Here is a 26,098-nt window from a genome sequence, read left to right on the forward strand (position 1 = left end):
ATGGACGAGTTCACAGATCAATGCAATGATTTTGCCTCAAACTCGCAACATTTGTGATAATACACAGATGGCGACTTTAAATGACGAAATGTGGAATGGACGCGAGGCTAGACCGTCAGCACCATTGTTAACATCAATGTCAGAACCGAATATGAGACAAATTCAGCAATGTGACACAAATCGGACACAGGAAACTGACAAACTGGACCGACTATTAGAGTTATTTGCAGACATGAAACGAGACGTTAGTCAGAAAATTGACATATTAAACCATACTATGACCGAAAATTTTGAACGGACGACAAAACAGATGACAGAATTAAATAACACCACTCAACAGCTCAGCCAGCGATTTGAGACATTGTCCGACCGAGTCACTAAACAGGAAGAAACTTTGGTTACATTCACACACGAAACAAAAAACAATATCACCCGATGTGAGAATCAGTTAACTCAAATAGTTAATGTGCAGCAGGAAGTGAACACCCGTGTGGAAGAGTTAGCTCAGGCCCACACTTCAGCTAGCTCCACCCAAGAAAAGCTGACTGAAGAAGTGGGAAATATTACCCAACAACTTACAATGGTAGTTCTTGAACAGACCCACCTCAAAGAAAAGATAGAAAAGTTAGAAGATCGAGCGGACCTCGCGTCACTAAACAACGACACCAACATGGCCGAAAGAATTGTACATGAATGTAAATTGTGTGACGACTATCTGGACAAAAAACTTGAAACAATTACACAGGACATACTTTCAAAAACAAAGACACATGTTAAAGACGAGACAAAACACATAGAAGACGAAGTGACAAAATTACGAGACAATGTTGTGCCGTGTTTGGCGATAGGTGCAAACGCATCGTCAGGAAACGACAAAACAGCTAAAACCATGGCTAATGACACAGACGGAACACCACCTATTGTGGAATCACCTATTTCAAATCAAAATTACAATGTGCCGCTTTCTTTTCCACCGAACGAGCAATATTACGTTACCGGCATGGCCGATGACACGTTTGTAAGACATGGGTATTTCCAGACATTTTCCAGTGAGGACAAGCACAAAGTCCACCCTATTGTGTTTATTAGATCATTTGACGGTGTTTTTCCACGTAGTTGGTCAGAAGTCGATAAAATCAGATACGTCACCAATCTCATGAGAGGACGAGCAGCTAAGTGGGGTGCCGCTATGAAGCGGCGGTGCCTTACGTTTGAACAGTTCGAACAAGCCTTCTTGGACGAATTCTGGTCCGAGAATGAGCAACAGAGTCTAAGGAGAGAAGTGTGCAACCCCGAGACCTATGACCCTAAAAAAGAGACATTAAGACAATATTTTGAGAGGTACCTAGACAAGACACTGTACTGGTCCAAACCAGCCGACTTGTCAGCGATAATTGACACTTTAAAGAGCCACTTACCCTTTCCATACCGAGACAGATTAATAGGAGTACCGGAGAATGACGTTAAGACTTTCTTAAACTTCCTAGATCAAATGGACGTAGTTTACAGAGGCGATTCACGCCATTCAAATTTTACTCATATTAGTAACCAAAATCAGCACCCACCCCAAAGGAACCGTAGTGACGGTGGTTGGTGGAACCATCCGTCCGCGCCGCGACACAATACGATGCCTGCGCGCGAAACATATTCAAATGGAAACGTGTATGACGGTAGGAACAACCGCAGAAATGCGTGGAATAGGAATAATAACAATAATTATCACCCATATCAAAATGGTAACTACAAGCAAAATAAAAATTACAGACAGTACAACAACAACAACAATAGGAGACGTGAGAAAAACCGGTACAACGCGGGCTACTTTGACAGGAACATGACATATAACAGACATAATTACCACCAAAACAATACCAATCCCAACAATCACCGACAGAATATGTGGAACACACAAAATTCACGCATGACAAATCATAACCCTCCACGGAAACCGCCGCCGTTCCCCGCTACAGTTATGCACTCCCCGCCACGAAGTAGCAATAACAATTGCGGCGCGCCATCAGCTGACGCGTGGGCGCCAACCGGCCGGAATGTAAACATAGTGGAGCTGGTCAATGAACCCGGCCAAACACAGCAGACGACGGAAAACAGTCGACGACCGAGCTAAGCGCTCGTGCTACGGTCGTGGGGTGTTGTAAGAGCGCAACGGCTGAGACGGTTTGTTTCCTCAGGTACGATGACAAAATGACAGCAGAACAGGAATTAACCAACGAAATAAACATTAAATCAGGCAGTTGTGTAGAAGAATTCATACAAGCTACGGCATGGGTTAAGTTTAACGATTATGATGTACAAATTTTATTCGATACTGGTGCTGCTGCAAGTGTGATGTCAACCGCATTCTATAATGAATTGAAAGAAATTATAAACATACCTACATTACCTGTACAGAATTGTCATGTGGTTAGTGCCACAGGTACTAAATCTAAGAACATACGCATGCAAGCCCTTTTAACTTCACATTTTCCAATACACAGTTCAAGTGTAATTTTCTGATTGTAGACAAGCTTATCGTACACTGCATCCTAGGGATGGATGTTTTGAATGAACACAAAGCAATCATAGATTTAAGTAATGGCATATGTCAATTATCCGTAGGAGAACAACTAATTAATGTTGAACTTAACAAGACGATTGAACCACGACAAAAACATTACGAAGTAAGTCAATTTCAATTGGTATATCCTACCATAGTTAGTGTATGTAATTTAACACCTGAAGATTCAGACTATCAGGAAATTGAGCAGGATTTATTGTATCAGAAATGTGTCGAATCTGACTACTTAACGAAACCACAGCAAGAAGAATTGTACAAATTATTATGTGATTATGCACAAGTTTTCAGTGAGAGGCCTGGTGTAATCAGAGGTTATAGCTACAAAATGGATGTTAAGCCACATAAGACTTATTGTAGGACACATTATAATATTCCATGGGCGAAGAAACCTGCAGTTTTACGTGAAATCGAGCGTATGTTGATCTGGGGTGTTATAGAAAAATCACATTCCCCTTATTGCAGTCCTATCCTGGCGGTAGGCAAGCAAGATGGAAATGTCAGATTGGTGCTAGACGCACGTGAAATCAACAAAATTATTATACCCGTTAACACAAGACCCGTCAACTTGGATGAACAGTTGCTAAAATTTTATAATGTACAATACCTAACTAATATTGACCTCCGCTCATCGTACTGGCAGGTGTCCCTTCACAATGACAGTCGTAAATACACTGCTTTCCTTTGTGAAGGACGCAGTTATCAGTTTTGTGTGTTGCCTTTTGGCTTGCGCGTAAGCGCGGGCGTGTTCATCGAGGCGCTTGACGCCGTTCTCGGCCCGTGTTTGTTGTCACGCGTCACGGCGTACGTCGATGACATCGTCGTGGCAACAAATACGTGGGAGGAACATATTGATCTGTTACAGCAAATTTTATTTAAATTTTCACAAGCTGGAGTCACAGTAAATCTTTCGAAGTCCAAAGTAGGAAGGCGTGAAATCAAGTTTTTGGGCCATATTGTCTCGCCGGAAGCCGTTCGTCCCGATTCTAAGAAGATTGATGCTATTCGTAATTTCCCTCCTCCACAAAACCGTAAACAGTTGAAAGCATTCTTAGGTTTATCTTCTTTCTTTAGGAAGTTTGTTTCAAAACAGCTTCTGAACAGCTCTCATCTGCTAACTTTACTGAAAAAGAACGCAATTTGGAGATGGACAGAGTTTTGCCAAGCTGATTTTCAGGCTATTAAAGATGCATTGGTGAACGCACCCCTCCTCTGCCACCGTGACATGACGTCAGATTTTTGCCTATCCACGGATTCGTCATCATACGGCCTTGGAGCTTTTCTATTTCAAATTCAATCCGAATCAAGACAATCTGTCATCAAACCGATAAGTTTTGCGAGCCGCACGCTCACTGAGTGCGAGAGGTCGTACTCGGTGACGGAACGGGAGGCTCTTGCCATTATTTGGGCATTCCGTAAGTTTCGCTACTTTCTTTGGGGTAAACATACTCGCATATACACAGACCACCAAGCCCTTTCTTTCTTGCTATCATGCAAATTGCTTCATTCACGGCTCACCCGGTGGTGCCTTTCACTGCAAGAATACAGCTTCGAAATTGTTTACATTAAAGGTGAATCAAACGTAGTAGCCGATGCCCTGTCCCATTTGCCCCAAGGCATACAGGATTTTTCGGAACTTTCCGAGCAAACATCAGACTTTAACATCTTACTTATGTATGATGGTACATACGCTCCATACTACCACAATATGTGCAAGAACTTTGCTTCACTTCAGGACAGCGACCCCAGGTGGTCAAATATCAAAAAGAAATTACGTACAGATCCTTCTTCACATTTACAAAAATATTACACAATACACAAAAATGTACTTTTTCATAGGCGTACCCCAGACTCGCACCATTGGTGTGTCGGTCTACCCGACGCGCATGTTGATGATTTTATTCTGTTCACACACAAAACTTGGGGACACTACGGAGTCACCAAATGCACTGATAAAATGGTACAGTACTGTTATTTTCCCAATCTGCGTCGGAGAGTGTTGCAAATTGTTCGTAAATGTATCATCTGCCAAAAAGCAAAATTTTCCAACCGATCATCTTTGAATGAATTACATCCTATTATACCAACCCGACCTTTGGAGTTAGTATCGTTGGATATCGCAGGACCTTATCCCAGGGCTCGTGGAGGTGTGAAATACATCGTTGCTGTACTTGATGTCTTCTCAAAATACTTAAAATTGTATGCTATCCGCACTGTCAACGCATCTGCTATTGCTAGACGTTTGACTAACAGTTACTTTACAAGGTTTGGCAAGCCCCACAGCATTATCACGGATAACGCACCCTATTTTACAGGAAGAAAATGGAAATCTTTTGTTGCCACACATAACATCAAACATATTCTTACATCAGCATTTCACCCAGAAGGGAACCCCGTAGAAAGGATTTTTAGAGAATTTGGTCAATTCATGAGAATACATTCACCTCGCAAACACACCAAGTGGATCGAATTTTTAGCACCCTTTGAGCAGATAGTAAACAACTTGCCTCATGCCTCAACAGGATACCCACCACAGGAATTATTATTAAACAAACCTGAACAGAACAAGTGGGCTATGCCCATTCCAAAGCTAACCCCATCCACAACACACATACCTTTGGAAGAGAAAGTAAGACAGGCATACACTATGTTGTGCAATAAAGCCAAGAACAGGAAAGAGAAGTATGACAAACGTGTTACAAATACACAAATCTATCAGGTTGATGACCTTATTCTGTTGCGTTCACATCCCAAGTCTACAAAATTAAAACAATTGAACAGAAAATGGCAGCTATTATATTCAGGTCCTTTCAGAATAGCAAGCATACCTCACCCAGGTTGTTACTCCCTAGAATACCCGTTATCTCACAAGCCGAGGGGGCTGCATCCCCACAGACATTTGAAACCCTTTGTGCACTAAAACAACATAATATAATGATAACTAAGTTGAACATGAGCAAGTTGCTGTGAAAACGAGATCATAAATATTTGTATTGAATACACGAACATTAAGTTATACAGCCTAAGAACACAAACTTTCATTTATGGAAATTATATACTGCAGTTACACTTGCACACATAATTATGAAGAGAAGGTAAACCCAGGTGAGTACACTTGCTGAATGAGAAAAGATATTCATATAGGAATGAGGTCTATGCAGGTTACATTGGTTGTTAATTGTAAATTATAAGGTGAATCAACAACTAGTTAGTTATTTCAAGGCACTATAATGAGAGGAAATAATAGCTATTGACATCAGTAATGACATAGGTATGTAGCAGAATGAATGAGGATGTAAGAATGAATGATCAGTATGAATGAGTTAATATTTAAGTTAATATAAGAAGGTAAGTTACTGTGAAGTGGTTGGAGACAAGAGATTATTTGAGGAAAATATTATTGGAGTTTTATGAGAATGGAAGTGCCAAATGGCCCCACGTATGTGATATATTAATGTTTGATGAGGAATATGTTTAATGTGTGTGTGTGTGTGTGTGTGTGTGTGTGTGTGTGTATATATATATATATAATGATGAATATGTGAGTAAGGAATGAGTGAGAATGTTTTGGTAATATTGTGCTACATGGAGAAGTGAGTAAACAGTTTATATCTTTAAGATTACATAAGAATTTCAGTTTGAAAGAAAACATTTGTGATGAGTTAGAACACGTGAGTACAAGACGTTAAATGTGAATCTATTTTCAGTGCCCTTGAAAAGGAATGAATGCAAGAAAAGCAGAGTGAACATAACGATGATTACAGCTGTGGAAAGAAGTGTAATAAGAATGTAACTTGGAAACACATTAGCTTTAATTTATTTCAGAAGTGTAACTTAGTAACCTTTCGTTAAGTTTTGTTACGCCATTGTGTGGAAGAAAACATTTATAGTTCGTGTTCAGACAGGAGAATGATATTTTAAGGAACTTAAGTTGAAACATAGTTTTTACACAGCCCTCATGTGAATGCATTTGTTAAAAAAAAAAAAAAAAAAAAAAAAAAAAAAAAACGAAACTGAAATTTAGTGCCATATTAGCCTTTATTATAATTACATATGACAGAAAACCCTGAGGAAGCAAAAGATAGGAGAGTTATTAAGGCCGTTTTGCGACTCGTACAACACCTCCACTTAAGCGAACAGATGACAAAATTACATCTACGTTGAAGACATTTGACTTTTTAGGCTATGCAAGGTAAGTGCAAAGGAGCAGTGACCATCCGTGCAGCCGACGTCGAGCAACGGACAGTGAGAAAGAGACATTTTGCTGTCAATTATAATAATATGTTCTTTGTTTATAATTTATAGATAGAAATGATATATATATATATATATATATATATATGATATTTAACCTTCACTAAAGTCGAAGAAAGTTCATGGTTGAACTCTTGAGAGGAAATTTGATATGTTACCATATAATACACATTATGAGAGAGACAATCTCTGAGATACATTTTCCATTTGTATAGACGGTATCCACAAGAAGTGGAGATATTGAGGAAGCACTGAGGGGACATGCGATTCACTCATGCAAGGATTTGTTAAGGTATAATACACTAAGTCATATGAACAGTCAGAACACAAACAGAGAATCTGTCATGATGTTACACTACACAGACTTGACGTAAGGACACTTACATTTACCCATGATTTGGTAAACTGTAAGCACCTCCTTTCACACACCCCTTGAAGGTGATGCAAACGTTATAATGTATTACATTCTCTTTTTTTATGTATTAGCTGTAGGATTTGGTAGTTTATAGGTAGTGAATAGTTTCTTCCAGTCTATCTTTCTTTCTTTCTCCATTATCCTACCACATACTGCAGCTGGGTATTGTTTGTTTATGGAATGTAAGAATATATTGTGTGACAGTAAACTTTCAGGTATGAATAAAAAGACATGAATATTAATGGCATTACAAGCCTGGTTAACCACTAGCCACCCAAGATATGGAATCAAAGAAAAGAAATAAATAATAAATAAAGGAAAGCCCGTGCTTTTAAACATTAAGTCTTATATCCCTTGGCACGTCAAAACCTTAATAAAGAAAATCAAAATGACCATAAACCCCAATAAAAGAAAGCCAATGGGACTTAGTATAATTTTTTTTAGCGTAAATATTTCACGTGTATATTCTTGTAAATTTATATGTATTTGTATATGTGTTAAAACTTTGCATATTGTCAACATTTTGAAACATGACCACGAAATGTAAGCTTTCATAATTAACGATGTAAACATGCTTGGACAAAGTGAACTGTTAAAATGTAAATGTGGCAAAAAGTGATGCAAACTGTGTTAAACAGTGAACGTTATAAACGACGAATTTTGTGTTGTTTGTGAAACTTATGGCGCATAAACCAAATAACTGTTTATAAATCGATATAAACTGCAGTTTACTTTGACGATAATGAGGATTTTCACACTGCAAATGAACGTTTGTTGGCAAGTGTAAACAATGTGGTGAAACACCTACCTTTGCGAACATCGACGCCGTTGTTCCTGGCCGGCCTTCAGATGCTTGGAGACAATAAACTCAGCACCTGTCGTAGGCGATGTGGAGGCTAAAAACTACATCGACCATATATGCCCCGGGAACAATAGTCATGAAAACGCACAAGGACCTGGAGTGTTGTGTCGTAACAAAAGACATGGACGTTGCTTCAGATCACGCACACGCTCAATCTTATGGTGTCACCGAACTTAACACGCCATTTATGCTGGAATAACAACTTGTAATGAACACTATGTGAGAGTGAATACTGTTGAAGACTGTCATAACACAGCGATTTTGAAACTGCCGCACGCGAAATTCAGTGATGCTACTGCGCATGCGCAAAGACTACGTGCTGCCAGATGTGCATTGGGAAACCAACGCTGGGAGCACACAACATTAACTGCTCTGGTGAACAGCTTGTTCAAACAAACTGTATGTGTATATATATATTAATTGTGTAAAAAAGGATCCAAACTGTAATAATTGTATTTAGTATATAGGTTTAGAAAGTAAGTGTTGGTTAAGATTATCCCCTATGGATGCACGTGGCCTTTCCAATGAAAATTACATGTATTGACTTTTAGGTTTGCTAGCCTGCCACGCTAAATGTTTTAGCGTGACAGTCGAGGGGGCGATGTAGCGGGGCTTTGAATTTCGCCGCGCTACACTCGTTCCCTCAGATAAAAAATATCTCGTCGCAGCGGTATGAGCGCTCGACGGCAGAGAAACTACCAAAATTGTTAACTTTTTTTGTTTTTTTTATTCCGTTTCAATTGTCTCTTGTTAGCGGTAGCTTAAGGCAGGCGTGATCGGATGCTGACGTAAAAACTTAATGGCTAATCTTGATCTGATTGTAATGTGTAGATATTGTGGAAGTTATTAAGAAATTCGTTGGATAGAAGTAGCAAAGTGAATTAAATTGCATACAGTATCAAGATGATTTTAATTGGTATAAATTAGTGGTCCCTGGACTATTGCAAGATTTCGGAGCAGATTTTTTCACGCTGAAATGAATGAGATTTTTGAAGACGTGGACGCCGCCCTAAAGAAGATAAGTTAATCTGGTAAAGGATGATCTCTCGTCTACGCCACTTCCCCCTGTCCGTTACATTCTGTTATTCTCTGTTTCTTTTCAATAACTTTTGTAGTGAAAATTGGTTTAACTTTTGCTCAAAAACGCCACAAGGACCACCCCAACAATAGCTTTTTCGAATAACGAAGTCCGATAGCTTTTCCGTAATACAAAGTCCGATCTGCATTTCTTTCATTCTTTCCCTTTTTCACGGTCTCTCTTCTCCCATTTTTTTTTTTATTAACCACTACACTATGCATGCGTAGACACATTCGGAGTACCAGGTAGAAGGACTGGTGGCGCGCGTAAACACGTTCAGAGCACACTGGGACAGGTACAAAGGTGCGAGCGTTAACACGTCCAGAGCAGTTAAGGGGTTAATATAGTGTATACAACATATTCCTCTTAAGCAAGTAAATCACTAAGTGCATAATAGAATTATCTGTAAATGACTGAACCTTTTTCTTGTTAAGGTTGCAATTCTGTACAGTACAAATTAATAAATGAAAGATGCATTTATTCAATACCATAACATAACACCATTATGTAGAAATAATTTATCCCATCGACAATCTTAACATATTTGAAGAGTTCAGATTCTTGACGCAATTAGTCTCATGAAACCAAAAATATCACATAAAAAACATGTAATATTGTCTTTATCCATTGTAGTAAAAATAACACATGAGTAACATATGGCATTCTTTTTATGCCTGGTAGTATCAAAACTAATATTTTTTTTTGAAATTCCAAAATGCTGTATGCAAAATTATGGACAGAGGAATTTCCTTAAAGCACGAAATCTTACAAAACTGGATAAAGGTGACCCACTGATAAAGACCCATGACATTTGCTCCAAAAGAACTGATAACTTAGCATGGAATTATGTTAAATTTAACTCATTTGCAAACAACTGCTGGTTACCAATTGCATCTTATTTTAATTGATACTGTTTTCATCAGACACTTACATCTCTAGGAGGATGTCCTGTCACTTGACTTTCTACATTGTTTGGGTAGACATTGATGATGACCAAGTGGCAATGATGAACAGTGATTAAGCTGAAAACAAGTATCGGTTCAGGAAATTTTGACAAGATATGAAAAATTTATGCAATTAAATTTTCATGAACAGTTCATATAACTTGCAACAATTTGTAACAGAAATTTTATTTTAGAAAGTTTTTGATCACAAACGACATTGTTGTCCGTAGAACTGAAAAAAACCAGCAGCAGTAATGCCTGATAATTAATACTCCTTTTCTCAATTGTTTCCTATGTGGATTTGATAAATTATTTCTCTTAACATTTAGAATATATGTGAAGCAAATCAAACATTTTACGTTGATGGCTTTTCAAAATCTGAATATTTAGGACAATGGAAAAGTACAAAATAAAACATTACGAGTAAGATACAATAATAACAGTTAGGAAGTGTCATGTTAAGTTTAGAAACAAATAACGATATAGAAGTGACAATTTATTACTATACAGAAGTTTTTTCCTAACAGCTAACTAAATATTCAAAATCAAAATAAGTATTTTATTGTTTCATTATAAAAAAATTTAAGTAAGCAGCCATTGCAGTTCAACAGAAGACTAAAATTGGCAACCTGAATATGTTCAACAAACTTAACCAGTCTTAATGCGATAAATTTGTAATAATACACTGGAGGCGGCTTTCATTAAATTATTAACTTTAGTAGCAGCTGTGTTGCTCAACATGATCAAAATTACTTTAATGTACAGGAGACTAACAAAGCACAAATAGTAATTTGCATAATGTAATTATTTAACACACAGTATTTCAAACATAAATAAGACAACCTCACCTATAACCTTAAAACAACTGATTAATCTTTAATCTATAGCATTATTCTCCAAAGACAACTCTACCACCACTTATAAACCGTTTTTTTGGAAAATAGCACTTCTGCACAAAGACGGTGTGTAATTTTCCCTTTATTAATATTGAATCCACACTATGGGAGTTTCTCCCTTTTAATTTATTGTTATGGTTATAGGCTGTGAGCTCAGCAACAGAGTTTTAATCTGTGCGAAGGAAATAGGAAATTATATTTGTTTCTTGAATGATGTCGTTACAGTATCTAAATTTTAGAGCCATGTGGCACCCTCATACAGACCAGCATATTATGAGTGCTTGCCAATGGACAGTAAGGAACTTCTCAACTTTTGTAATTCATAATGTGAATGCTATAAATAATTAACATTTATAACTATTAAGGCAATGATTTCTTTATAAAAGTGTTGGTGAAAATGTGCAATATTGACTGACCAGGAATAGTTATCGCAGTAATGACTAAACACCATTGTACAGAACATAGTAGTTTTCGAGTTACACTAAGAAACTTACACCTCCACCCGCCCTTCCCTCCTACCACTGGACTAGATGAATGTTACGAGGGTTTGTTTATATTTTAAGTTACCTCTTTGTGATATTCAGCTCGTAGCAGCCTGAGAACCACCGACTTGTTAAATATTCTTCTTATCTGTAGAATAACTTAATTTTTTTACTAAAAACCAGGACTTGACAATTCCGATCTTCTAATGCTTTTATTGCGCCTTACATTAGATGGTAAGTATCTTGTTATAGTAGCCCTTCTGAGTAATGAATAAAAGGCATTTTTTTCAATACATACATATATACATTACTGACATAAACAGGAGGAATATTTCATACAAATAATAAAATGAACTGGACTTGTCCCCTAATAAATCTCCTAACATAATAATTAAAACTTTATGTTCGCAATGATTATCCTGGATAACAAAAATAGATATAATTCTACTAATAAAGCTTCAACAGTATTATGAAAAGGATAGTTCCTACTCACCATAAAGCAGAGATGCTGAGTCACAGATAGGCACAACAAAAAGACTGTGTGTGTGTGTGTGTGTGTGTGTGTGTGTGTGTGTGTGTGTGTGTGTGTGTGTGTGTTTCAAACATTTTTTTTGGACGACACGAGACAGTGTGGTATTGGGTTGCCAGGCACACACGTCTCTCAATTCAGTTAACTTGCACATTGTGTGTAACTGGTCCTCTACTCTGGGTAATCAGCTACGTCGATCTCCCAAAAGCTTCTTCTCCGAAGACTATAGCTGGTTAAAGGAATTTATTAAAATACTTCTCTATCCTTGAAATAGTTTTGGTACTCATAAAATACTTTTCAGTTCAATACTATATATTTCCAACTTTCACAGACAATAACTTCTGCAAGCCAACTTATTCCTTACACATTAGACTCATTTACACATATTCAAATAGCATACATGTCTCTTGCTTCGTTCATAGCCAAGACTTGTTCATTAGTCTTTTTACAATCAACCGAGACACTAAAGAGCACAGAATACTACATAAAGTTTCCTTGTTCTTCTCGACTCATACACAGAGACTCTGTGGACCATACAGCAGGTACCCGTTTGCCGCCATTCTGCCGCCGGTCCCTCTTTTTCTCGTAACTTCTTTTTTTTCCTGTGCACGATGCACAGTAGGGCGTATTTGTTTCTCCCACTCACTTCTAAAATATTGGTTGTTCGAAATGGTGGAAGGCCAAGTGGTTCTAGAATTTACTCCGAAATTCTTGAAGCACTACAGAGTGAGTGTGTGTGTGTGTGTGTGTGTGTGTGTGTGTGTGTGTGTGTGTGTGTGTGTGTGTGTGTGTTTAATTTTGACAAAGACCTTGTTGGCTGAAAGCTCATTTTGTGACAGTATTTTTGTTATGCCTATCTGCAACTCAGCATCTCCACTATATGGTGAGTAGTAACTATCCTTTTCAAAATAGTGTTACACTCCATCCTGGATTTTCCGCTGTTTGATTTTACTAACAAAGCTGGTTCATTTGTATTCAAAATTAGTACGAGATTTCACTTCCAATCAACAAAATTATTTATTTCCAAACTTTGGCTACAAAATATCTGGAAAATCTCATATCCTCAGAATGTAAGATGAAATACAGATGAGTAATGTAATTAGGGCTGGAAGCAAGAATCAGGCATGGGAGTGATACTTAAAACCAGGTGCAGCTTGTGGTTTCCACACTGGGTACGGCCATGACATTTATCGATTGGAGGTGGAGGGGGGTGGGGGAGGCAATATCACACACTAGCCAAACATTTACACATTGCATCTTCTTTCTGTTTCATAATCATTTTCTAAATAACATCAAAATCTAACTTCAAGATAAAATCTGTAGGTAGCTTATTTACCTCCAGTATCACATTTTCTGACAGCTTACCACAACAAACTGTACTAAAAGGCGCATTTTGGAGAGATCTTTAATGCAGTGTATGTTAGCTTCGCTCCATTCTTAATGTTTCTGGTATTTTCATTTCTAAACTTCAGACATTTAATGTTCTGTGTGCTCAAACCACAGTTTTTATGAGTTCACATGATGAAACAGCAATGTTTTCATGACATCACGAATCTTTTGCTGTCACTGGCTGACATGAACAACTCAAGCAACTGCCATAGTAATTTACACACCGTATTTATAGTTGTGTGTAAAAAAATATGCATTTTAAGTGATATGGCACACACAACCACTCAGCTGTATTGTACATTTCTCTCTTAAAATCACATGTATACTTTGCCTGGATTTACACTGGTTTTGTTGTCGATTCATGTTTACATCATGTCTGGTGCACCAAGTTCGTTCACTTTCATCATAACCACATGTCCAAAATTTTGTGTGATAAGTTGCACACTGAATTCATATTGTGCTGTTTTCAAATTCACAAGAACGTAAAACTCACTAAACTCATGCACAACAAACTCACAAAAAGAAACTTACTAATAACAAACATTACTACAGTCAGCAAGCAAGGAAACTAAAGTAACGGGGCATATTTCAAGCAGGGGGTAAATTTCAAACACTTTTTCCTCTTATCATTCATGAAACTCTTGCTAGGTGGTGATATTTACGTTACCACACTCTAGTACACTCTGGTGAGACATTTGAAAACTTATTCCAACAGTGGATATAGCAGCCAATGTCAGAAACAAAAAAACTGTCTAAAGCACTATCAAAACAACAAAAGCACTATCAAAGCAACAATACTAAACATTGGTTAATGATGCATCAAAGCATATGAGAGATATACAGAGACAGGGAGTCAATAGCAAAGTTTCAGCAACTCTGTTCATTCCCTTATGGTGTAAGCAGTGGAACATGAAAATTGTTTACGTTGGTAGGAGGAAACTCTTAAGCTAAAACACCAGAGCCTTCAGGGTGCCCGTAAGAGGTGTACTCCAAGGAAGCCAAGCCCCCAAACCCTTGTTACATAGAGCTAAGCGGCATTTCAAGGCATAGCCTTAAGACTAACTGCTACCTATTCAAAAAATATCACTTGATATCACATATCAATAGTTCCAAAAATGTTGACCAGTGTTATTTAAAGCCATGTGGGAAACATATATAATGTGTTTTGATAATTTAAATTCTGTAATACATTACTGAGAAATTTATTTTAATATATATATTTTGGGGGAGCTACACCTCACAGCCTTTAATTATGAGCCGCAACTGCCCATAACCAATGGTCTAACAGTGATAAAGAGCTCAGTCATGTATGTACAGCTAAAATAACCTTGACAAGCTAGTCTGTGACTCCCTTGCTTTGTGCCATAAGGATGAGAACTGCGGGATCCCACTAAATGACTCAGGGATATAGTACTCCTCCTACACAATTAGCTGACTGTTTGTGAGTGCACACAACTGTTTTTTCAGATTAGGTGATTCTTCAGTCAAACCAAATAATGACGTTGCTGGAGTCCCTGAAGTTCCAGCATAACAGTATAAGACCCAATGAAAAATCCCCCCCCCCCCCCCCCCCCCCGCCTCGTTTCCCAGATTAGACTATTTAACATCTTAATTCTTAATGATTAACTGTCAAAGCATTCACAACAAAGTGCCAAAGTTTCAGCGCAGTGCTGAAAAGCAGAGGAAAACACCTAAAACTAGATACAGAAAACTGCTCAAAATACAAAATTGATAGCAGTGACATTTCTGGAGTAAATGTAGTGTAAATTGAAAGGATAGACTAATGACGAATGGAGGTGGTGTGTTTGTCACAGTAGACAAAAAACCTGAAATTCAATGACAGACATTGCAACTGTTTCAGATTATTTGCGCAAGACTCGATATCCACAGAGGACAAAATCGTATAACTGGGTATTTGTATCAAACAATCCCTGATGTAACCATAAGTTTAGAAAAAAGAACTGGTTTTCAAATGTATTATTACAAAGAAAGATACAGAGATATTGTCCAGGTTCATTCTTGCATTACTGCAGGGATGAGTAATAGACATCATGGTCAGACGCAGTGAGAAACTACTGAAATTCCTAGAACTGAATAAGCCACAAGACCCGACAGAATATGTGACAGATTCTGTACAAAATCTGCTGCTGAGGTGGCCCCTCCCTTAATCATAATACACTGCAGATTTGTAGAAAAAAAATGTGCCCAGTAGCTGAAAGGAAAAGCAGGTGAAGAAGAGCAGCACAAGTGACCCACAAAACTACCGTCCATTCTCACTGATGGTCATCTCTTGCGGAATCCCAGAACATATTCTGATATCGGACATAATGAGGTATCTCTAACACAAAGACCTTTTCCATGCCAACCAGCATGCATTCCAAAAACATCGAACCTGCATAGTCCAACTCACAACTTTCTCATGTGACATCCTTAAAGCCTTGAATCGTGGCAATCAGGTGGGTGTATTGTTTCCCAAAACCAGGAAAGTTTTTGGTTTCAGTGCTTATAGTGACTGTACAATCATGTGGAGTATCAAAGAAAATTCATGACTGTAACACACCATATAGTGGAGATGCTGAGTCGCAGATAGGCACAGCAAAGAGACTCTCACACTTATAGCTTTGGGCCATTAAGGTCATTGTCAACAATACACAGACACACATACCCACTCACACAAATGCAACTGACACACACGACTGCAGTCTCAGGCAACTGAAACCACACTGTGAACAGCAGCACCAATGCATGATAGGAGTGGCGACTGGGTGGGGGTAAGGAGGAGGCTGGAGCAGGGAGGGGGAGGGATAGTATGGTAGGGGTGGCAGACAGCGAAGTGCTGCAGGTTAGACTGAGGGCACAGGAGACGTGGGGAGGAGGGATACTAGTGGAAAAGGAGAGAAATAAAAAGACTGAGTGTGGTGGTGGACTTATGGCTGTATAGTGCTTGAATGGGAACAGGGAAGGGGCTGGATGGGTGAGGAAGAAGGTTGAGGCCAGAGGGGTTACGGGAACGTAGGATGTATTGCAGGGAAAGTTCCCAACTGCGCAGTTCAGAAAAGCTGGTGCTGGTTGGAAGGATCCATATGGCACAGACTGTGAAGCAGTCATTGAAATGAAGGATATCATGTTTGGCAGCGTGTTCAGCAACAGCAACACTTGTTTCTTGGCCATAATTTGTCAGTGGCCATTCATGTGGACAGACAGCTTGTTGGTTGTCACGCCTACATAGAATGCACCACAGTGGTTGCAGCTTAGCTTGTAGACCACATGACTGGTTTCACAGGTAGCCCTGCCTTTGATGTGATAGGTGATGTTAGTGACCAGACTGGAGTAGATGGCAGTGGTGGGAAGATGGATTGGACAGGTCTTACATCTAGGTCTATTACAGGGGTATGATCCATGAGGTAACGGATTGGGAACAGGAGCTGTGTAAGGATGGACAAGAGTATTGTGTAGGTTTGGTGGATGGCAGAATACCACCACGTGAGGGGTCGTAAGGATAGTGGGCAGGATATTTCTCATTTCAGGACACAATAAGAGGTAATTGAAACCCTGGCGGAGAATGTAATTCAGTTGCTCCAGTCCTGGATGGTACTGAGTTAGGAGGGGAATGCTCCTCTGTGGCTGGAAAGTGGTATTTTGGGAGGTGGTGGGAGACTGGAAAGATAAGGCATGAGAGAGACTTGTTTTTGTACAAAGTTGGGAGGATAATTACAGTCAGTGAAGGCTTCATTTCATCCTGGATTTTCCATTGTTTGAAATACATTACTGATTTGTCAGTTTCTTGGCAGAGAGAATACATCATGTTATACTGGATGGGAAGTCACTGACAGATGTATAAGTAACTTTCGGACTGCATCACTGAAGTGTAATGGGACCCTTACTGTAAATGAAGTATATTATCAATCTGGTAGATAAAATTAATAGTAACCTCATACTGTTTGCAGTTATCTATAATGGATTATTATCTGAAAAAAGATGCACAAACATCTGTTCACATCTTAATAAGATTTCAAAGTGATGAAAAGCATGACAACTTGCTTTAAGTGTTCAGAAATGTAGGCACCTAGGCTCTCAATCATAGGTAAAGTACATGGCAGACTTCATTTTATTGGTAGGGTACTGGGAATATGCAGTGAGTCGACACTGGAGCTGGCCTAGAAAACATGCAATAGAACCATTCTAGAATATTGCTCAAGTACGTAATAGGACTAACAGGGAATATTGAACATATTGTAAGAGGGTAGCATGAATGGTGACAAATTCACTTGACTTACAGGAGGGTGTCAGGGGAAATACTAAAAAACATGAATAGGCAGACACTTTGAGATAATACATTGACTATCAGATGAAAGTTTAAGGAAACAGTAGTACGTGAGGAACCTAGTAATATACTACAGGCTCCTACATATTGCTTCTGTAAGGTCTGTGAAGACTAAATTACATAAATTACAGATGTAACTAAGCAGTCATTTTTCCTGTGATCTACACACAAATGGAAGAGAAAGAAACCCTGTTGTCGAGGAGATAGAAAAGCTTACTGAATGAATGTATCGACACTAATGTGTGCATTGATGATTATGATTCTAGTGACAACATTGTCTGTAGCTGATTACTGTGTAGTTTCACAGCAAGATACTATTAGTATGGTACTGAACTAGCACTATTTTGATCTGTGTGCAATGCATTCAAATTTTACAGAATTTATGGTGTTTACTTACTTACTTACTTACATTAATTGATCGTGTTAGGTTAATCAAGTGGATAACACCTGAAACATTGTGATGAAGGAACAATGGAGCTTTAAGGCCACAGACAACAATGTCATTAGAGACCAAATAAAATAACTGATAAGATGGATATGAGAAAGGGTAATGGCCATGTCCTTTCCAAAGGAGCCCACCCCAGCATACGAGGTGCATTCAAGTTCTAAGGCCTCTGATTTTTTTTCTAATTAATTACTCACCCGAAATCGATGAAACTGGCATTACTTCTCGATGTAATCACCCTGCAGACGTACACATTTTTCACAACGCTGACGCCATGATTCCATGGCAGTGGCGAAGGCTTCTTTAGGAGTCTGTTTTGACCACTGGAAAATCGCTGAGGCAATAGCAGCGCGGCTGGTGAATGTGCAGCCACGGAGAGTGTCTTTCATTGTTGGAAAAAGCCAAAAGTCACTAGGAGCCAGGTCAGGTGAGTAGGGAGCATGAGGAATCACTTCAAAGTTGTTATCACGAAGAAACTGTTGCGTAACGTTAGCTCGATGTGCGGGTGCGTTGTCTTGGTGAAACAGCACACGTGCAGCCCTTCCCGGACGTTTTTGTTGCAGTGCAGGAAGGAATTTGTTCTTTAAAAGATTTTCGTAGGATGCACCTGTTACCGTAGTGCCCTTTGGAACGCAATGGGTAAGGATTACGCCCTCGCTGTCCCAGAACTTGGACACCATCATTTTTTCAGCACTGGCGGTTACCCGAAATTTTTTTGGTGGCGGTGAATCTGTGTGCTTCCATTGAGCTGACTGGCACTTTGTTTCTGGATTGAAAAATGGCATCCACGTTTCATCCATTGTCACAACCGACGAAAAGAAAGTCCCATTCATGCTGCCGTTGCGCGTCAACATTGCTTGGCAACATGCCACACGGCCAGCCATGTGGTCGTCCGTCAGCATTTGTGGCACCCACCTGGATGACACTTTTCGCATTTTCAGGTCGTCATGCAGGATTGTGTGCACAGAACCCACAGAAATGCCAACTCTGGAGGCGATCTGTTCAACAGTCATTCGGCGATCCCCCAAAACAATTCTCTCCACTTTCTCGATCATGTCGTCGGAACGGCTTGTGCGAGCCCGAGGTTGTTTCGATTTGTTGTCACACGATGTTCTGCCTTCATTAAACTGTCACACCCACGAATGCACTTTCGACACATCCATAACTCCATCACCACGTCTCCTTCAAGTGTCGATGAATTTCAATTGGTTTCACACCACACAAATTCAGAAAATGAATGATTGCACGCTGTTCAAGTAAGGAAAATGTCGCCATTTTAAGTATTTAAAACAGTTCTCTTTCTCGGCACTGGCGGTAAAATTCCATCTGCTGTACGGTGCTGCCATTTCTGGGACGTATTGACAATGAACGCGGCCTCATTTTAAAACAATGCGCATGTTTCTATCTCTTTCCAGTCCGGAGAAAAAAAATCGGAGGCCTTAGAACTTGAATGCACCTCGTATACTGAATTAGGGAGCTCACAGGAACATAAATCTGGATGCAACTTTAAACCCTATTCCCTGCAAGTATAAATCCAGCACCTCAATCAGTGTAGCTTATAGCTTCAACAAAATGACTGATTATTATGAAAACTAACTAGATAGTTAAAACATCATAGGGACATTGATCAACAGCCATATTCAGCATGATGAAGGAATAGTTTGATGTCATGGATATAACTGTGAAACACACAGCAATAGATTGCACAGTTTAAAAAAATAAAAACAAAACAAAATAAAAGAGAAAAAGGAAGAAAAGCACACTGGTTGTACTAACTTAGTTGCCTAAAAGTTCACTGATTATGTGGTAGTGACTATGATTTTAAAGGGAATTAACTACATGGTCATTCACAGTATTAGACACACACACACACACACACACACACACACACACACACACACACACACACATTTTAATTCAATGATAAGAATGTTATAAATGCATTACACTCAGTACTTGTATGATTACCTTAAGTGATGAAATTTAGCTGTCATGGAGGTAAAATTAAAAGCTTTGTGCAAAAAGTTAAAACTGTGATATACTACATGTAGTTTATACCTATTACATTCAAGTATAGGAACAGGCACACATCTTGTTTTTTATGTTGGATTAAACCCTCAGAGCTATGTCTCCTGCCCCAACATCTAATAGTGCTAACTTTAAATCTGGTAACAAAATTCCCATCTTTATGGTAAATGTAACACATGGATTATGGTCATTTACATCATTTGCACGAATCTGTGGTAGCTGGCTTTAATTGACATCACGCATCTTTGACAGCTCTTCAATATTTAAAATTGTGATGGTTTGCTCTACAGATACACTGTGAAGGATTCTTCTTCTGTAGAACAAATTCATTAGTAAGAATGGTATGTTCAACTTTCAAGATGGAATGTGGCAATAGCTTCTCTTCTTGAACTTCATAGTGATGTATACCAACCTTGGCAGTTGTCATGTCCCAAAAGAGAGTAGGGAGGACACATTTTGATTGACCAACTGCTTACCTACTTTGATGCAATCAAAGAGTGACTTCCTCGTGGGCAGCATGCAGGTATCCACCTAGTAAATTAACTACAAGCTAACTGGGATTTCAGGGACACAGAACTTGGCATAACTCTCAAGGAAACTCAGGACTAAGGGAAACCCCAGATAACAAAAATTCAATGGAAGTCTTCTCCTGGCACAACTGAATAAAGTTGCTCTATTTCAAGGCCTGTTATTGCTGTGTATTACTGTATGCAGTCTATGCAGCTCTACTAATCAGCTGCCTGCACTCTTGTGATCCCAAAACTATCTTCTCAATACTGTTCTTCTTCAGACAGTCACTCAAATATTTTAAGTCTGTGGCATGGTGATGACTGACACAATGGTAGTGTCAGAGACGACTACCAGACTTTGTGTGTCCCATTTTAGGGCACATCCCCTCCTTAAAGCATTCCTCAAGTTTACGGAAGATTCTCTCGGATACATAATGAGCCTATATGTGAACATTACCAAATTAGGTCAGATCACAAGGCACTCACACTGCGGTCACATGCTTGATACAAGATCAGAGTCAGGCGCACCCTGGCCACAGTTGCCGCTTGTGTGTACATTGCCTGTGTGCAGTACAGTGCCAGGCTGATGCTGTGTGAACAAACGATTGTGCCAACACTTCCTCTGCCTTCCCAATATCGATTACACAACATGGTCTTTTACAATGTTTGTAGTTTTTTGCATTTTATATTGTTTTGCTATTCTTCTTCCCATTTCTACAGGATGTGACATGCTGTGTCTCTGTTATATCTGTACTTAGGATGTCTAGTTCCAGTGTTTACATCCACATTGCGTCTTTAATTAGCTTGTCTACCAGTTCATTACATGGGATGTCTACATGGCTTGGTGTCCACAGGAAAATGATGGACATCTCCGTGCTGGGAAGGGCATATGGTTCATCATAGCTGTACCAGTTTTTAGTCCTCTATTTATGGTTATTAATTACATAGTAAAAATGCCATATTCTTTTTGTAGTGAACAATGTCTTATTCCATCCACAGGCATGATACGTGTATTATGCATAGCTGATCACTCATTTTCTTTCAAACTACCTCTGTAAAAGAATCTTTGATGACTGAATGAAATATAGAGGGACAAAAATTGTGATCCATGTTGTCTTTGGTGCCACGCCATGGACACATCCTTAGTACTAGTCACAAGGGGAGTGGGGGAGGCAGGGGGTTAACTGGTAGTTTTTGCATTTAGGTTATTTGGGAAAGATGAATTTCTTGCAGTCAACCAGAAGGAGAGTAGCGGAGAGTACTTAAGTGTACTACTGCTACTTCCCCTTTTGCTGTTCCAGTCCTGTTGTGTGGAAAGAATAACTGCTGGTAGACCTGTGTGAGCTGAAATTCCTCTAATTTTCCCTTTGTGGTTTTTCATAACATTCACACAGGAGGAAGTAAAATATTGGTTGACTCTGCTAGGAATCCACTCTCTCAGAATTTTAACAGCAAACCAGACCATGATTGAAAATGCATCTCTTATAGTATCTGCCGCTGAAGTTATGTGAGCATCTCCACGACACATTCACACCTACTACATGAACCTGTGATAAAATGCACTGATCTTCTTTAGATCTTATTTTCTTCCTCTATCAATCCCTGACTCAAAATCAATATTCAAGTATTAGTCCAACGAGTGTTTTGTAAACTACCTCTTTTATTAGTGGTCTATCCTTTGTGAGGATTCTTCCAAGAAATTTAAGTCTGGGGAACAGCATCGTCTGTGAACAACCTCATGGAAAGTCCAATGTTATCCACTAGTGATACAGGCCTATAGATTTTTATGCAGATTCAAAGACCCTTCTAGAAAACTGGAATGACCATGCATTTTCTTTTTTAAATCACTGGGAACAATTCCGTCCTTCAGCAACCTATGGTACAACACTGGTCATCCCGCTCTAAGGTGTTCATTAATAGCTGGTTCTTTGAATTGTTGAACAGGATGGGATGACAGGGGTGATTTGACATATGTTTAATCGTAATTGTGTAGGTAATTAAATTAATTCTGGCATCATATTTTTGTAGGATTATTCCCATTTCCACAAAGAGGCTCTTGATGGAGCTCCTGCAGAAATCCCAATTTATGAAATGTATTCTGCTCTGGTGGACAGGGTCTAACAAACCCAAGGTGAGCGGTGCTCCTGGCCATTAAACTATGCCTTCATCTTCTAAAAAGGATGAAAGCAGTGTTTTATAAAATGTTTCTAAAACAGTTCAATCTGCTATCAAGGAAAAGTTACAGAGGAAATGGAGCTTGTTGAGTTTTTTCATGCAGGCTGTCTCAAGTTATCTTATGAGCAGTTAACATGGTAACTGCTCATTATCAAAAAGAAATTCTAGAAAATTATACTGGTTCATTACCTCCAGCAGTTTGTATCTAGCTATAGTTCTGGGAGATGATGGGTAGACCATATTTTACAAGTGTTCATGAGAAGAGAATTTAGCTGGTGAAAAGTTGTCCACAGTTTTGCACCCATTTCTGAGACTTACGTATAGCTGGAAGTTAATATGGGTTGACCATATAACTAATGAGAAGGTGCTGAAGAGAACTGCGGAGAAAAGAAATCTGTGGCAAATTTGACTAAAAGAAGTGACTGATTGATGACACACTGTCTGAGACATTAAGAATCATCCATTTATTATTAGAGGAAAGTTTGGAGCATAAAAACTGCATAGGGAGACTAAGCAATGAGTACAGTAAGTGGTTTCAAATGGATGTGGTTGCAGTAGTTATCTAGAAATGAAGAGCTTGCACAGGATAGAATAGCATGGAGAGCTGCACCAAACTAGTCAATGGACTAAAGACCACAGCAGCAGCTGCAGCAGCAACAGCAACAACAACAACATTTATAGCTGTCTGGAGTTGGCATTCAGCAGTGCATAATGATGTGGAACTATAATTTAAACAACGGTTGTTGAAGTGTAATGATGGTGTGACTGTATGTATCATCATGTCTACTATGTCATTTATTGTAGCTACAAAAACTGAAGTGTTCAAACTAATCCCAGTGTAACTCCATTACCCTGCACATGTTCTATGCTGAGGGTTGTGTGTATTCAGTACAATCAAAGTGATAAAAAAAATGTTATTAAAGATGAACAAATTTCTGCAAAAATTCAACTTGTGAGTGTTTATAACATCTTACACTGCCATGTTGTGTTAACACTTTCGTAAATCAAAACACAGCAATTGAATTTTGGTGTTTACTATGCCATGTACAGAATGATTTTGCTATATTGGGACAAACTTTAGGAAACAACCTCCGTGCGGATAAGAAGTAAAAATGGTCATATGGACCTATTGCCTGAAATGCTTTCCATGGAATTTACACCCACTTGAGGGCAGGTACAAAAGGCCTTCATCGGTCACCAAGCAGGTAGCCCACAAGCACGGAGTAGGTCAGATGACCATGTGGAACATTCTCCAAGACAACTGCCGCATCTGTCTCACTTACAACGTGCGCAGGTCTTATTCCAACTTGCATAAAGGGCAATGGTTCTGTCACTGGTTCATTAAACGGGCCACCACAGTGCTAGGATTTCTGTTATCCAATCCCATGGAACAGTGGCAGTGAACCATTAGCACACGGTAAGTCTCAGCGTAGGGACGAGAATTACGTGTAACTGCTTCTTGAGAGTGGAGCTGAAATACTACTACAGACAGAACATTCCAACTTGCCTCAATGTGTGGGTGAGGATTACTGGTGACTGCCTCTTAAGAGTGAAGCTGAAACGCTAGTACAGACAGAACAGTCCAACTTGCCTTGCTTGTTCTCATGTGTTCTTTCCACCACTAAAACCTACACTGACACAGATCTTTTACCTCTAGCTTCTAGCAGATTTACCCATCTTGGAATCCATTTCCAGCCTTATGTCCATATGACCATTTTTTCTCTCCATCCTCTAGTGGTTTGTTTCCTGCAGTTTTCTCCCATTTAGCAAAATAGCCCTGTATACAAGGCACCCATACCCACGGGGCAAGGGAGTCAGGAGGCCACCCTTCAGTTCTCTGGGAAAGAAAAAAAATATATTGTAATCAGCCATTTTTCTTTAAAGAAAATGATGTAAAAGTTGGTATTACGCAGGTTTTTAACAGGGTCATAACTGGAACTTTTTTATGGTTACTTACAAGTTTCCCTGTATAATCGAAAATTTGTAACTGTGTGAGATAATCAATGTTGGCTTGAGATCTTCAGAATCCACATTGAAATGAGGAAAGAAGATTTCTAGATTCCAAACATCAACTAAGCCGTCCATGGCCCATCCTTTCTAACTACTAAACCAATTAGTTGTTAGACTGATTAGTCATAGCAGTTTCTATTTTTTGTGTGTTGTCCTGGTTTTGGCGTAAGTATTATGATACTCTACATTGGTATGTAAATTTGCTGTCTTGCCATATCCTGTCAAAAAAAATAAGATGGATTTTCTTCACTATTTTCAAGATGTTGAAGCATGTGATTATGTATGTTGTGCAGTCCTGGATGCATATCCCTACACTAATTTAAAGTGTTTTTTTAGTTCCCTGTCTGTAAAGGGGATGTTGTAAGTATATAGTTCTTTTGAATTAATGGTGAGATTATTGCACTCTGTTAAGAGGCAGTCTTGAATGAAGTCAGGATATTATTTATGAGATGCAGACATTTTTGCATAGTACAGTTTCAGAAGTTCAGCAATGTCAAAGATATTGCTTTAAATTTCTCTTTGCTGAAGGATTCCTTTGATTCTACTGATGAATTGATGGCCCCTCATACACTTTAATTTGACCCACATTTGGAAAGTCACGATGTGTTCTTTTATGGAAGAAACATTATTCCCCAACATTATTTTTTCTGTTATTTACATAAGTAACATGCTTTTGCCCTTGATCTTTTAATAATGTTTAATGGTCAGTACAGTGCTGGCATTTATGTTGTCACACCCTTCACTATTCTCAGCGTCCTCTGCAAGCTCTTTGTACCACCATGGTACAAGTTTTGTCTAGGACGGCCAAAAGAGAATGGCATTGTAGTATTTGCAGCGTGCATAATTTTTTGTGTTGCATCCTGTACTACTTTGTCAGATCTCTTCTCTGTATTTATTGTGATACGCACATTAGCAGTTTAAGCATTCCAACTGGCTCTTTGTAGAGTATGTCCAATGCCGTAAAAAAAAAAAAAATTGCAAATGTGGGACTGTTACTACAATCATGCAAGTGTCACTATCACAAAGATAATCAAGAACACTCCATTCGACCATAGGTAGGACTATATATTTGTGGTCTCAGAAGATGACTTTCTCTTTTTTCCCCCCAAAGAGACATATAGTTCTAATAGCGTATTTGCAAATAATAGAGAAATCAGATCACAGATAAAAGAGTTGCAAGACATGA

The 26,098-nt window shown here is 38.9% G+C and overlaps 1 protein-coding gene across 3 annotated transcripts in view; it reads right to left on the reverse strand.

The window, feature by feature from the left end:
* The window catches only part of LOC124776251 (integrator complex subunit 13), a 311,412-nt gene that overhangs the window by 267,100 nt on the left and 18,214 nt on the right, over positions 1-26,098 (reverse strand). For all 3 annotated transcript variants that reach the window (XM_047251124.1, XM_047251121.1, XM_047251122.1), the window contains exon 5: positions 10,113-10,203. In XM_047251124.1, coding sequence (XP_047107080.1) covers positions 10,113-10,203 — 91 coding nt within the window. The remainder of the gene's footprint in view (positions 1-10,112; positions 10,204-26,098) is intronic.

This window comes from Schistocerca piceifrons, chromosome 2 (assembly GCF_021461385.2).
Source record: "Schistocerca piceifrons isolate TAMUIC-IGC-003096 chromosome 2, iqSchPice1.1, whole genome shotgun sequence".
In the NCBI taxonomy this organism is placed as follows: Eukaryota; Metazoa; Arthropoda; class Insecta; order Orthoptera; family Acrididae; genus Schistocerca; species Schistocerca piceifrons.